Here is a 15,759-nt window from a genome sequence, read left to right on the forward strand (position 1 = left end):
GTTGACTTGATCTGTGTGAAAACTTCAAGTAAAAATAATCACCACTGGTTTTTTCGCTCCTCTTGTTTCGGCGTGACCATAATCACTACTCCAATTTGACTTCAAAATTCATGAAAATGTGTGAACAGATCTTTAAAGAATGACAGCGCCCAGTTCAATTCAGATTCTTTGAATTATAAAACATAGCCGGCAGATTGCCGGAATAGCTGCGAAATAGACTTGCGTGCCGTAAAATACAGATGGAAAAAGATACAGAAGTGAGTTGATAAACTTACAAGTTTATTTCAAAGGAGGTTGTTTTTGGATGCAAAAAAAGTTTCCCTGTCGCGGCTCGAACCGGCGATCTCCGGATTAACAGCCAGTCGCCTTATCCACTCGGCTGTCGGACCAAACAATCTGTTTTCTTACAATCAACTTTGTTTTAGGAACAGATTCTGTTTCTGAATAACCGCAATTTAGGTCTCGCAGAAAGCGTGAAATCAAGCGCGAAAAAGCCATTTAAGCAGTGACGAGACAGAATGTTCTAGAACAAATGTAAAACGAAAATAAAGCGTCAGACGACGAAACAAAAAAAACCAAGAGCACCGCAATATAGCTACGCTCAGCTTACAGCTTCGCAGCTATAAAAAGAGAGCCTAAATAATAGCCGATGAGAAGCTAACGGCGGCTATTAATAAGAATTTTTATGGAACAATTCAAGAAAGAGCCTGGGCTCAATGAGTCGAGAGCATTCAGATTCAGCAATGTGTTTATAGTTTCTATTAAAAAGTAATTGCAAGCTATTATTGAAGAACCAAGAGAGTTTACGCTGCCCATCGTGTATATTTCTGTAGCATCTTAGAAAATAGAGTGTTCAATTTTTATCCAGAAATCGCCAACTGAAAAATCAGTATTCTAAAATCTTACGCAAGAAATTGATAAGCTCGTGTATTCTTTTTAAAACCTGCTTTCTTCGAAACACTGAATTGTTCAAACATCTAAACATTCTACAATTGCAAATAGTAGTATTAGTTAGTTGTACAGAATAGAATAGTAACTTGACTGGTAAGCACATAAAGCGACATTAAATGCTCAGATTTCTGATTGACATAAGTTAAAACGTTGTACAGTAGATGTAATTGCATAAAGCTACCTTAACAGACAAGCATCAAACGATAGAAAGACAAAAAGATAGAAATAGCTAAAATCTAAAGTGTTTAATTATACACACTAAGTATTGCAGCATCGAATATCTGGGGTCAGAACGTTTCACAAGTAAGATTAATTATGAAAATTTTACTGGTTAAACATACTGCATTTACAACCCTGGAAAATTACAAAAAGCGTGGAATTGGGCGACAAAATAATAAATTGCAAATTTAGAGGAAAATGTAGCTATATGGTAAAGACTGATTGTGTAATTGATGTAATTTAGTTTAAGATTATTGCTCGTATTCTATTTTGGCATATAACGTGATTGTCCTGGTCATTCATTACAGTTCCCTTTTACAATTTATTTGATGCAAGGATGACGTCTCCAGTGTACACACGAATACTCAATTTTCTCATCACTTCTCACAATCGGAAGCCAAGCAGCTATAGGAATGCGCCCAGAGCAGTATAGAACTCTTGCAGGTACTTGATCAGTTTGGAGATGTTGGGTCGATCTACTGCATCGTAAGCCCAGCAGCTGCACATGCAACGGTATCTAAAGCGAAGAGATTGATCAAAAGAAAAAAAATCTGATATTAAATCTCCACGTTTTCAAGTAACTTTGGAGTTAATACTACGACAATTTGACTTTTATAGGTGCTAGTTTTATTGTCTAGAATTCAGTAAAATAGAGGACAGATTGCCAAAACTGACTTCTTTTGCTGTAGATTAGAAACAGCAATAGACAAATAATTGCATTAATGTAGTCGCCGATGCGATCTAAAGCACCATTTTAAAGCGAATGTTGAAACATACCCGGCAGATTGCCGGAAAATAGCCGCCGTTGATTCCAATAAGCATGATTGGGATTGAAAAAAAAGATTTTTTGTACAAAAACATTTTTTAAGTCCGATTTATTTTGATGGCATTTCGTAGTTGAACATAACGTACTTCTGTTTCTTGGAGAGAGGCTACAGGGGCTACTATCAATACCAATAAGCATTAGAGATGGTAACTAAGACTTATAGGAACGACGTTCAAATAGCGGGCATCTAAAATTGGGCTTTATGGGTTTATCACGTTTCTACTTCTGACTTCAATTTTTTATACTGACTATTTTCACTTTGAATTGATTTGCAGAGCAACTGATGTTCAAAATCACTTTTAAGCAGAATGAGAGAAGAGAGAAACTAGCCTAGAGAAGTCAAAAAGATTTCACGCAAAATGTTGAAAAAGCGGCAAAATGAGGTAAAGCGAAACATTTTTTTATTCGACGAAGAAAAAAAAACATAGCAGGACAAGTCCTGACGTGCAATTCAAAGAATTTTCATTGACTAAACAGAAAACTAGACAAAGAACGGACTATGAATGGATTGGGAAAACTACTTAGAAAAAATCCGATACAAAAAATCGAAAACAGTAAAAATCAAAGTGAAATTGCCGCATGTGAACAAAAAACCACTAGCGAGAAAGCGAATTTTTGTTCAAACACTGTTTTCTCACTCTACTTTAAAATTAGAGCGCAAAAATTTCACGCCGCAAAACCACTCGCTTTTTCGCTCCACTTCCTGTTTCGGCGTGACCAAAATCACTACTCCAATTTGTTTTCAAAAATCTTGAAAATGTGTGAACAGATCTTAAAAACATAGCCAGAAGAATTCCGGAAGCGACTCGAAGCGCCAAAACTTCACCAACAAAACCGTAAATGCAGCGGAAGCCATTACCCGTTGTAGTAAACCATTAACTCATTATCTCCCCAGGTCTGATCTAAAATTTGGTTAAGTGGACTTAAACCACTGTCACCAAGAGAAACAAAACACAGCAAATTCTTATATTATTGAAAACGTTTGGTAACGTTAAAAACGTCCGAAATAGTTAAAATGGTCAAAATACTGATAGGCTGAGAAAGCTAATAGGGCCAGCAATTGCCCTCAAATAATTATTTCATGATGCTAATCTCAAAGATCGCGAAAGCAAACGGCAGATAATCTTAGAAACTAAGTTAAATCTTTTCAAAAGAATGCTCAAAGTTAAGAATCAGAAAACCACTACAAATTCCACTTCTAATCACTGCAAATAAGCTTGTACATAAGCTAGACAACATAATTCATACTAATTCAAAAACTAATTTGATCATAGAAAAGACATAAGCAGCAGAGGAATATTCAAAGGCAAATAATCGTTTAAATTAAAACCAAGGCCGGAAGATAGTTGCAGTAACCATTAATAAGTGGATGTTTCGGAAAAATCCTGCTAGCAGACTCCCAGTACTGCCTTATGTTGAATGAAATCAATTGCAAACCAGAGAAACGACGAAAATATAAGAAAAAGCTGAAATCATTCAATTTTTTAACTGAAAAAATCAATATACAGAAAATAAATGTGGGTGCCAGCCTGAAGCTAGAATGATACTAACTAGAAAGTGAAGAATATGGACACAATGTAAGGAACACCGTAACAAAAACACATTCTTGATTTTTGAAAGTTAAAAATCAAATTTAAAAAAATCAAGAAAAACGAATACATTTCATTATTAAGCATTCGAGACATAGAAAAGATAACGAGCCATCCGATACAAAAATTTATCCTCTTGAAGTGAACTCAAAAAATGGAAAATAGAGAAAATACGAAACATCGGAACATTTTGCAAAAAAATCATCAAAAAAACTTTTAAGACTGCATTTGTGAAAAAGTTTTAACTATTTTCAAAAACTTAACGCCAAAAAATGATTGAATTTTTTCTGAAACGAGATTAAAGTCCATCATGTTGCACAAAAAGACTAAGTCTACTAATTAAAACCAAAATACAAACAAAAAAACTGAAAAAATCTACCAAAATCGGATTCTCAGATGTAAAATTTTATAAAAGAAAATTACACCGAGGTAGAAAGAGGCAGGCGTTGAGTATATGAAATATCAAGAGGATGTTGCCACATTAACGCATTTTTGGATCTTTTAAGACGGTTAAAAGATCCAAAATGAGGAAATTAATAGAAAAAAAGCAAAAAAAAAACAAACCAAAAACTAAAAAATCAAGAATTATGTGCCAGTTTTGAACTTGAAACGCATCTTCAGGCTCTGCAAAACACTGTGGTATCAATTTCCGAGGTTGACATTTCAATATAGCATCGAATAAAAATTATTTCCACAAAAAAACCAAATTACAAGCTAAAAAAACTGGGCCACTTGGACGAAAAAACGGCTAAAAACGGTTATCTATATGTGCCATTCAGTCAAAAACTACTTTTCAAAGTCAACAATTCATTCACTAAACGCGGCGCATGATCAAAAAACTTCTCTCACTCAGAAAAAAAGGAGTTCACACGGCAATTTTACTCACTTTCACTTTTAGGTCAAAACAGCGTCTGAACGAATAGTACTTCCGGTAAAAAAAAAAACCTTAAGAAAACCAATACTCCTCTTCGAGTCGTAAAAAAGACAGCGCCCCAATACAATTCAAATTCTTTGAATTGTAAAAAAATAGGAGCGCTATAATAGCCGGCTGAGAAGATGAGGGCGGCTATTAAAAAATGTGTTAGCGTTCGATATCATCTAGAGAGTGAGGTACGGGATTTTATGATTTTAAAATGATCACGCAATGCAGCTAAAAACTCCTTGCTAATAATGGCAAAAAATGACACACACGTAAAGAACTTCGAAAAGCGTTCAAAAAGATCAAAAAAATTACTTTTATGGGGTTTGGGGAGTCAAAAATATGTCACCAAAATTAGCGTCAAAGAATTTCGATTGAGAGAACAAAAAATTAGACCATGAACTGCAATTGAACTGTGTGTGTGAAAAGCACCGACAAAAACTACTCGAAACAAATTTAAAAAGAGGCATGCAGGACGGTTCAAACCTGTTTTAAAAAATAGAGCCTATTGAAAACAAATATACTGTACAGGAGTCCTCTTTTGGCCAAAAATTTTTTACCTTTTCTAAAGTTACCTTGATATTAATTTTAGGTCATTTAGAGAGTGAGGAAAGTCATCAAAAACGTATCACGCACCGGGTGTAACAAATGACACCAAACCCCCATTCACATGCACACACCACACACACACACACACATTCTCGCACAAACAAACACACACACACACACTCACTTTCACTTTTAGGTCAAAACAGCGTCTGAACGAATAGTACTTCCGGTAAAAAAAAACCTTAGGAAAACCAATACTCCTCTTCGAGTCGTAAAAAAAAGACAGCGCCCCAATACAATTCAAATTCTTTGAATTGTAAAAAAATAGGAGCGCTATAATAGCCGGCTGAGAAGATGAGGGCGGCTATTAAAAAATGTGTTAGCGTTCGATATCATCTAGAGAGTGAGGTACGGGATTTTATGATTTTAAAATGATCACGCAATGCAGCTAAAAACTCCTTGCTAATAATGGCAAAAAATGACACGCACGTAAAGAACTTCGAAAAGCGTTTGAAAAGATCAAAAAAATTGCTTTTATGAGGTTTGGGGAGTCAAAAACATGTCACCAAAATTAGCGTCAAAGAATTTCGATTGAGAGAACAAAAAATTAGACCATGAACTGCAATTGAACTGTGTGTGTGAAAAGCACCGAGAAAAACAACTCGAAACAAATTTAAAAAGAGGCATGCCGGACGGTTCAAACCTGTTTAAAAAAGTAGAGCCTATTGAAAATAAATATACTGTACAGGAGTCCTCTTTTGGCCAAAAATTTTTTACCTTTTCCTAAGTTACCTTAATATTAATTTTAAGTCATTTAGAGAGTGAGGAAAGTCATCAAAAACGTATCACGCACCGGGTGTAACAAATGACGCCAAACCCCATTCACATGCACACACCACACACACACACACACACACACACATTCTCGCACAAACAAACAAACACACACACACACGCACGCGCGCGCAAACACACACACACAAGCCAAATATGGCAAAACTCTAAAGAAATATACCACATACTTTGGTAAATTATTTCGGAAAACATATTCAAAAAAATTCTTGGAATAGGAAACATTAGTTTAAATTTGCATGTTTACGTTTGCAAAACATATCTCAAAAAGGGAGAAAGAAAATAATTGTGTCTTGAAAGAGCTTCATCACCCTTTATATACGTCAATTTAAGACTGGTCAAACAAAAAAATGACAAGAGGGGAAAATTGCACCATTACTGGGTTAGAAAACTCCTGAAAATGACAATTTAACCTCGAAATAAGGCCTTCACACTGGCCTCATCCACTCTAAGCACTTGACGGACTACTGAAACCGGCTAGGGGTCTCTAATGAAACCTGATTCCCGCTGAGCATTTACCTGTTTAGCCCGTATGACCTGTTTAGCCCGTAGTAATGAAAAAAAAGTGTCAGAACATCTTACAAAAACTTAACAGGTCATGTCCTGAAATACAATCCAAATAATTGAAACATACCCGGCAGATTGCCGGAAAATAGCCGCCGTTGATTCCAATAAGCATGGTTGGGATTGAAAGAACAGAAGATATTGAAAAAAAAAGATTTTTGTACAAAAACATTTTTTAAGTCCGATTTATTTTGATGGCATTTCGTAGTTGAAGATAACGTACTTCTGTTTCTTAGAGAGAGGCTACAGGGGCTACTATCAATACCAATAAGCATTAGAGATGGTAACTAAGACTTATAGGAACGACGTTCAAATAGCGGGCATCTAAAATTGGGCTTTATGGGTTTATCCCGTTTCTACTTCTGACTTCAATTTTTTATACTGACTCTGTTCATTTTGAATTGCTTTGCTTAGCAACTGATGTTCAAAATCACTTTTAGCAGAATGAGAGAAGAGAGAAACTAGTCTAGAGAAGTCAAAAAGATATCACGCAAAATGTTGAAAAAGCGGCAAAATGAGGTAAAGCGAAAAATTTTTTTATTCGACGAAGTAAAAAAAAAAAAATAGGAGCGCTATAATAGCCGGCTGAGAAGATGAGGCGGCTATTAAAAACTTATAACAAATGCATCTGACCAGCAGATCAATTGAGCAACGGCAGCGGAAAAGGCAAACAGTCAAAGGCAAAACAGGGGAGAAACAAAAAACAATTAAACAAACTAAACAAAAAAATAATCATTGTTATAACTTTCGAAGCTTTTACGCTGAAGGCCAACTTTCATCCACTTTCACAACCCATTAAACCATGCAGAAGACCTTAACGGGGTTCATTGGCCACTAAAGATGGCAAAACTGAAATATACCACATACTTCGGTATATTAATTCGGAATATCAGTATGTTCAAAACCATTTTTGCCTGCCTAAAGAATATGTCTAAGAAATCATTTGCAAGACTTAAAAAATTTAAATTGGCCCTTGAAGATCGATAAACTGGGAAAATGACAAAAAATTCACTCTCAATAACTGATAACTCGTTCAAACACCAATTTCTCACTCCACTTTGAAGGTAGGTTGAAAAAATCACGCTTCAAACCTACCAAATTTCTGCTCGCTTTCCAACTTCAGCGTAACTACAATCACGACTCTAGTTTGACTTGTCATGAACATAAGAAAGTCGAAGCGTGGACGGATCTCTAAAAAAGAGCGCCCCAATAAAATCCAAATCCGTTGGATTGTCAAAAAACTACAACGAGATTAGCAGCCTCGCTATCGCTTCGCGGCTATTAAAGAAAGGGTGCCGAAATTTACCCCCCCCCCCCGCCCTCTGTTTACAACTTCGCCGCTATAATAATTTCTCAATTAATATGATTGTATAAGAAGCCAAATTAATGGCACTGTAATAAAAGTTGTTTCGATGTAAATCTTACAGTGCATCGGGACAGTTCTGAGGCTGGTACAATCTTCCACCCTCTTTCAGGAAAGAGACCATTTCAAAGGGGTCAATGTCCTCGTAGGGGTTCTCTGCCAAGGTCCACAGCTCCCACAGAGTGATGCCAAAACTCCACACATCATTGGCAGGAGAGTAAATGTACTTTGAGATAGCCTCAATAGCCAGCCACTTTATTGGTCGGTTGACGTTGTCGCCCAAACATTGATAGTCCTCTGGGAACAGATCCCGGGCAAGAGCTGCGTCTCCTATCTTCACTACCCAACCCTCGTCAAGACTAAAACAGAACTCCAGCAGTTGTTCATTTTTCTGCGATCTCTTTTGAGCTGCTGCACTTTCGTCAACAATGTTGTCGGACATTGCTGAATAACATGATTTGCTATTCAGGCGTTACTCTATTCAATTGAAGCACTCATGAACCAAAAGACTTGATAGAAAATTTTTTCTTTCTTTCGTTTAACTGAAGCAGTTTCCGCAAAACATTCGAAATAAATAACGCTGTAACTACTTGAGCAAAAAAAATCGTTTTGTGTCAAGGCAGCCAAAAAATACTTTGGTTCAATTGTGAGCAGCCATAAGATCATAATTGGACGAATACTTACAAGCAATTTCTAGTGGCTAAGTCATTGAACTCCAGCTTGCTCTTCACTATGAACTGAAGTCCATGCAGAATCTGAATTCCCATTCCAACAATGTCGCGAGTAGTCAAAGACTGAAATAATTAGCAGCTGTACTAAAACATGCCCGATAAGACACGATACCCTTAAACCTGAGCACAGGACATTCTATTTCTGTTCATCAGAAACTATAATAACTTGGTCGACATATAGGTTTTACATTTGGAACTCACTCGAATATTAAGAAAAAAACACTGTTAATTCCTTTGAGTATGAACTATAAAATACAGAACATAGTTTAAAAACAATGTAGTGTTAAGAATTCTAAGAGAATTATTAGCACGTATGGAGAAGGTTTAAAATTGTATTATTAATGTGTAAAAAGATCTTGGCAAATTAAGAGCGATAAAATAAATTAGGATGAACTGAAGTCCAAGCCTCAAGTCCATGTATTAAGGTGTTTAATACAAAATTTCTAAAGAAAACATACCCGGCAGATTGCGTGAAAATAGCCGCCGTTGATTCCAATAAGCATGATTGGGATTGAAAAAATAGAAGATATTGAAAAAAAAAATTTTTTGTACAAAAACATTTTTTAAGTCCGATTTATTTTGATGGCATTTCGTAGTTGAACATAACGTACTTCTGTTTCATAGAGAGAGGCTACAGGGACTACTATCAATACCAATAATCATTAGAGATGGTAACTCAGACTTATAGGAACGACGTTCAAATAGCGGGCATCTAAAATTGTGCTTTATGGGTTTATCCCGTTTCTACTTCTGACTTCAATTTTTTATACTGACTCTGTTCATTTTGAATTGCTTTGCTTAGCAACTGATGTTCAAAATCACTTTTAGCAGAATGAGAGAAGAGAGAAACTAGCATAGAGAAGTCAAAAAGATAACACGCAAAATGTTGAAAAAGCGGCAAAATGAGGTAAAGCGAAACATTTTTTTATTCGACGAAGTAAAAAAACATAGCAGGACAAGTCCTGAAATACAATCCAAAGAATTGATTGAAATACTGGGAACTAATGAGAACCTGACCAGCAGATCAACTGAACAATTCCAGCAAAAAGACAATCACAAAGTTGAGAAACTAAAATAATCAAACAAATTAAATAAGAAAATAATCATGGATAAAACTCTTGAAGCTTTTATCATGAAGGCCAAATATAATACAATTCCAAATACTCATTTACTCACGCACAAGACATGAAAGAGACTCCACTAAAGGTAGATAAACTCGAGAAATTTGACGAACGCTTCAAAAAAACTGACAAGTGCAAAATTTAAAGAAATTTACTAAATTTTGCGGCAATAAGATGATCAAAGCCATTTTTTGGTCTGTGGTGTTCTGCCATATAACCCACCTGCAAGACCTGAAAAGTTTTGTTGGACAGTAAAGATAGTTAAACTCAGAACTGGCAAATAGATTTAAAAAAACAATTAAAAATTTTAAACAAAAAAAATGCTAAAATTCGTGATATTAACATCTTCAGAACTGTTCATCTTCTCCAGAAACTATAAAACGTTTTTATTTCAAACCTTAAATAGTTTCACTGACTCATAAACGTCAATAAATTTGGAACATAACAATTTTCAGAAATATTGAAAAAAACAATTAAAGTTTATCAAAATATTACAAAAACTCATGTTATTAAAAAAGCCATTACCTCCATAAAAATGTGCAGTTACTTATTCATTGCCACTAGAAACTATGCAGTAACCTAGTATTAAACCGTAGAGAAAATTCTGTGGCCTTTGATGATCGAGCAACCTAAAAAATGACAAAAGCTTTCAAAAAAACTTGCAAGTTTTATCAAAAAATTGCAAAAACTCGTGATGTTAAATTGTTCAAAAACCATTCCATTTAAACTAGAAACTATGCAGTAATCTATTATCAATCCCTGAAGCAGGTTTTTTGAAACCTAGGGCTGAAAAAGCTCAAAAAATGACAAACAAATTTTTAAAAAACTTATTAAAACTTTAAATTGTAAAAATTAGTATAAAATTGCCTGTTTATATTTGGAACACCAGAACATATAGCTCTTAAAACGGTCATAGAAAATAATTATGCCTTGGAAAAGACTTATCAACGTTTACAAACCTCAATTTCAGACTGGTCCTACAAAAATTTCGAAAAATGGCGAAAAAACATTTAAAAAATTGGAACATTTTGGGCTCGAAAACTTCTAAAAATGACATTTTAACCTTGAATTACGGCATTCCCAGTAGCTTCGCCACTCTAAGCAATTGAAAGACTATTAAACGCGTCTAAGGGCCTCTAATGAAAGTTGATGCCCGCTGAGCTTTACCTGTTTATCCCGTTCTGAAAGCTCAAAGTCATGAAAAGTGTGAAAAAATCTTACAAAAATAAAAAACATAGCCGGCAGATTGCCGGAATAGCTGCGAAAGAATAGACTTGCGTGCCATATAATAGATAGAAACAGATACAGATCTAAATTGAAAAAAAAATCGACGCCACTCAAAAAACTAGGCTAAAAAACATTCAGCGATAAATCAATAAAGGTTGTTAAAATTCATTCCACAGAAGCCTCTTATTAGGGACCTTTACTACACAAATGAGTTCTTTTGACCTTAAACAAATTCAAATTAAACCTAAGTTTTAAAGTGCAAAAGTCATTTTATTGAGTGAGGTAAGTCACGTATGATCAAAATCTATCTAATCACGCAAATAACCTAAAAACTTTCGCTAAAGCGAGTGAGAAATGACGTCACGCGCGCAAATGCCGTTAGTGAGAGGAAGAAGTCATTCAGAAAATTTGACTTTTTCAGCTTTGCTGTGTGAACAAATGTAAAACGAAAAAAGAGCGTCAGACGACGAAACAAAAAAAAACCAAGAGCACCGCAATATAGCTACGCTCAGCTTACAGCTTCGCAGCTATAAAAAGACAGAGCACCAATACAATCCAATTCTTTGATTGTAAAAAAATAGGAGCGCTATAATAGCCGGCTGAGAAGATGAGGGCGGCTATTTAAAAAAAGACTTGAGCGAAGTGTTTCCAGTTACGTTTAATGAGCTGCTCTAAACTCAGATATCTCATCCATAATTTTACAGACAGCTCAAAATAAAATGTACGAACAATCTAACCTGACGCGTAGACCTCAGATGTCGCAAATGCAGTTTCAGTATCCCAAACGCTGTCTGGGGGTACACAACCAAGGGTGGAGGACAGTATTTACTCCCACCTGAGCCACCCTCGGCATCTTCGTCTTGATTGGCTCCCGTTTGGCCAGTTGACTGGTTGCTTCCGCATCCGAATACGACAGTCAAGCACGGGAGGATGTGTGCACAGTCGGCTGCACTAACTGTGGCGAATACATTGCACTCGTGTAGCATAGTGTCAATTTGGTCCATCGAGGACTGATCTGCAGAAGAGAAAAGGACACTTCGAATAATCAGAATTTTGAACAGATGTACAGGATAACTTTCTGGCTATTACTCATAAATACTACATACTCGATCTAATCTGCAAAACAAAGACTGATCGAGTTTCTACTTCCTTAATTTAAGGGAAACCTTTCTTGACGCGATGCTTCTTCTTGTGGAAATGGATGCTAAGGAAGTTCACGTAGCTTGAGAAATTAAAAGCTTAAAAGCAGCCAAAATGTGTCAACTTCTGTGCATCTTGTTACCTTTGACAGTTTTGACAAGGACTGGGTGTTGAGACATGTCACCAGAAGTCTCTTTGTGAGCTACGGAAGCATTGTGCAACAATCCAAACGTACCTACAACATATATCACTCTGACAACATGCTAAGCTGAACATTAGAAATCCATTGAGATTTTACTCCTGTCATCAATATGCCCAAAAACTACTCAGATTCTTCGCAGTTTCAATTATGGACAGCGACTGTTAAAGAAATTGAAAGCTAAAAATTCGTTTTGCAATGCAAATTTGCGTTTGATTGAACAACAGCCACTTTGGAAACATTTGCTGTTTGATATCCTAGAGCGTGAAAATTAATAGGAACTGTTTTAAATGATGATTCGGGGCTACAGTCTTCCCTTCCTACTACACTTTCAGGACTTAGAATTTGTCAAACAAAAGCTAAGTTTCAAGCAACTTTTGGTGCCTCAGTTACGACTCGGAGCTAGTTAGTTAGTTCGTAAGGTAACTAATCAGAGCTCAAAAGAAAATTAAAGCCATTACAATCAGTTTAATCTACCCAACCTAATAACCTACTCAGAAAAGATTAAAAAGGATTGAATCCGGAAGAAATTCTTAGAAGTGAGAGAAATGGATACGTTAGTGCAAGAGACGGCAACACTTCTTTAGGTATCGTTGAGCCACTTCGAAGCACAGGTTGATCTACTTCTCCCATACCTTCACTCTACACCTTTACGTACTCCTAATTAATTTAAAAAATTTGTTTTTTCATAGGCACCCCCACTCAAAGCATAGAAACTATTTCTTGTCACCAATGAGAGGGGGCAAGCAACATACGATTTGGACAAATAGACTTTGATGTCACCCAATGGAGAATGAAAATTGAGGCAATATTACCTCTCAAATTCAGATTACAAGGTTAAGGAATAAAAAAAGATGCAAAAAAATTCTAAAAATCGAAAGGTTATTTTGAAAATCGAGCTCAGATCTGTTTTTTTATCAACTATTTTCTAAACAAATGCTACCCTATACTTGGCTGAGCCTAATCAATTTTTTTACACAATAACGTGGGACAAAACGACCGATCAAAGAGTAATGGAAAACCTATTACTAAACGATCTTGGATTCGCAATCACAATTCGACTACCTTGTAGTACCAGCTCATTTATAGAGATCTGATTCCTGAAGATGTTGTTGAGTGCCACTTCTGGCAACAAGAGAGGATGGTGCAAAGCAGAGGAGCCACCTCCAGCAAGACTTCCTGTCATTGGGTGCCCCGGTTCACTGGTTGTCGGAGTCATACACGTATGCCCTTAAAACAACAGAACTACCCTCAATTTGTTTTTCTAAATGATCTGATAACCTGGAACCATACTCATTGCTCAACTTCGTATATGAAACATCAATCAGGCCATTCAAAAATATCACCAATGAGGACACCGGGCGGCAATAACTTTTACAAACTGTTTCGACCGATTAAAAGAAACATAACCGACTAACGTCGGGCGAATTGCTCTCAAACGACCGGTTGGCTTCGTCAACAGCTAGCCACGGTTTAGTGACCTCAGGGCACTACCTCTTTATCCCGTTTCTGAAGACGAAAGTCAAATGGGTCAGACAAAAAATCGGCCAAGCGAAAAATTGCATAAAAGACAAACAGGATTAATATATTACAATAAAAATTAAACTATAAATTACTGATATTAAAATCTTGAAGAACATTCCATTACATCTATAAACTATGCAATAAAATATTACCAAAACCTAGAGGAAATTCGGTGTCTCTTGAGGCCAGATAAACCTAAAAAATACAAAAAAATTGCAAGCTTAGTTTAAAAAAATTGCCAAAAATTGTGATAATAAAAAGGTTGAAAATTAATCCATGGCCAACAAAAATTCCCCAGTAACTCATTATCAAACCCTTACGGAGGTTTTCTGACCCTTGAGGCTCAAAAAATCTGAATAATGACTATAAATGTCAATAAATGACTATAAATTGAAAAAAAATGGCAAAAAATATCAAAAATATGCCAAAATTCGTGACGTTAAAATCTTGCTAGACATTCAATTTAATCTAGAAATTATTAAGTAACCTATTTTCAAACCCTATAGGAGGTTCCTTGGCTCTTGAGGCTGATAAATTCTAAAAACAAAAAATTTCAAAAAAACTTGAATAAAATCTAAAAAATTGCTAAAATTTGTAATGTTAAAAAGTTGAAAAACTATCCCATTGCCATTTAAAATTTGTCAGTAACTTATTTTCGAACCCCTTAGGATGTTTCCTGGCACCTGGGACTGGAAAGACCTGAAAAAGGAAAAAAATGTCAAAAAATTTGAAAAATTGCACGTTTTGTCAAAAAATTGCGAAAATTCGTGATATCAAAAAGTTGAAATCATTCCATTACAACAAAAAACTATGCAGTAACCTATTATCGAACCCTAGAGGAGGTTCTTTGACACCTAGGGCCACTGGGGGTTGATTTTTTTGGGGGGGGGCATTAGCGCGGTGGGGGGGGGGTGGGTGGGGCAATAGGAGGGGGGTCAACAGTGGGGGTGTCTTCAACCTCTAAAAACCGCCCTTCACACCATAAGTATAAGTATAAGTCTCCGAAACAGTTTGAGCTGAAAGAGAAATGAAAGGCTCTATGAGCACTTAATGCCCGCTGGGCGCTACCTGTTTATCCCGTTTTTGAGGACGAAAAATCAAAAGCGTCAGACAAAAAATCGGTCAAGCGAAAAATCGCATAAAAAAGACCGACAGGACTAATATAATTGCTACAAACTTCATTTGAGAGCAATTAAAAAAGGAATATTATATTTACTACCCTTGTATCAGAAAATGAGCCAAACGAAATGTTTTTTACGTTCATCGAAATACTCGAACAAATTTTGCATGCACATTTGAAGCAACGAAAAAGAACAACAAAAAATAGTAGACAAAAAGATTACGCTGCCCAATAAATGCATCTCCCAACATCAAAGGAACAATCGAAATTTATCAACTTACTCCAATTTATCAAATAACTCCAACAGTCAACGAGAAAAAAAAGTTAAGGGAAAGCAATGCCAGATTTCGTTTGTATAAAGGAAGAAGTTACTCCTAATTCAAATTCTTTTAACGTTGAAGAAACAGAGATCGACATCCAAACTGAAACCAGAAAATAATTAACTGCCTATTGGATTTTATTTGCAATTTACCATCCACCACTGTAAAAAGACAAACATCGCCGGCAAATTGCCGGAAAATAGCCGCCGTTTACGCAAATCGGGATTGAAACAGAAAAAGCTGGAAATTTTCCTAGGTTTCAAAAATTATTCTAATTCGGTGTGCAGTTTCAGTTAGATTCTAAAACTATAATTAATTTAGCGTCTCTAAACTGAAAGCTACAACGCTTAATACTTTCCCGTTTCTTTTGATTTCCCTCTTTTTACATTGACCGTATTCACTACATTGCGTAAACCAATGCGTGAAAGAATTTAAAAAATGGGTCACGAGTCAAACGTGAAAATCGTGACTTATGTAAACCAATAAACGTGAACAAAACCTAAAGCGAATTAACAAACATAGCAGGACAAGTCCAGAAATGCAGT

At 35.9% G+C, this 15,759-nt stretch overlaps 1 protein-coding gene across 1 annotated transcript in view; it reads right to left on the reverse strand.

Annotated features, from left to right (window-relative positions):
• Positions 1-947: 947 nt before the first annotated feature.
• Positions 948-15,759, reverse strand: part of LOC142349972 (uncharacterized) — an 85,803-nt gene continuing 70,991 nt past the window's right edge. The window contains exons 8-13 of the mRNA XM_075401844.1: positions 13,316-13,480; positions 12,194-12,286; positions 11,649-11,926; positions 8,517-8,626; positions 7,895-8,191; positions 948-1,687 (exon numbers count right to left, since the gene is read on the reverse strand). Of these exons, the coding sequence (XP_075257959.1) occupies positions 1,576-1,687; positions 7,895-8,191; positions 8,517-8,626; positions 11,649-11,926; positions 12,194-12,286; positions 13,316-13,480 (1,055 nt within the window). The 3' untranslated portion in view covers positions 948-1,575. The remainder of the gene's footprint in view (positions 1,688-7,894; positions 8,192-8,516; positions 8,627-11,648; positions 11,927-12,193; positions 12,287-13,315; positions 13,481-15,759) is intronic.

This window comes from Convolutriloba macropyga, chromosome 11, assembly GCF_964194025.1.
Source record: "Convolutriloba macropyga chromosome 11, txConMacr16.3, whole genome shotgun sequence".
Classification (NCBI taxonomy): Eukaryota; Metazoa; Xenacoelomorpha; order Acoela; family Convolutidae; genus Convolutriloba; species Convolutriloba macropyga.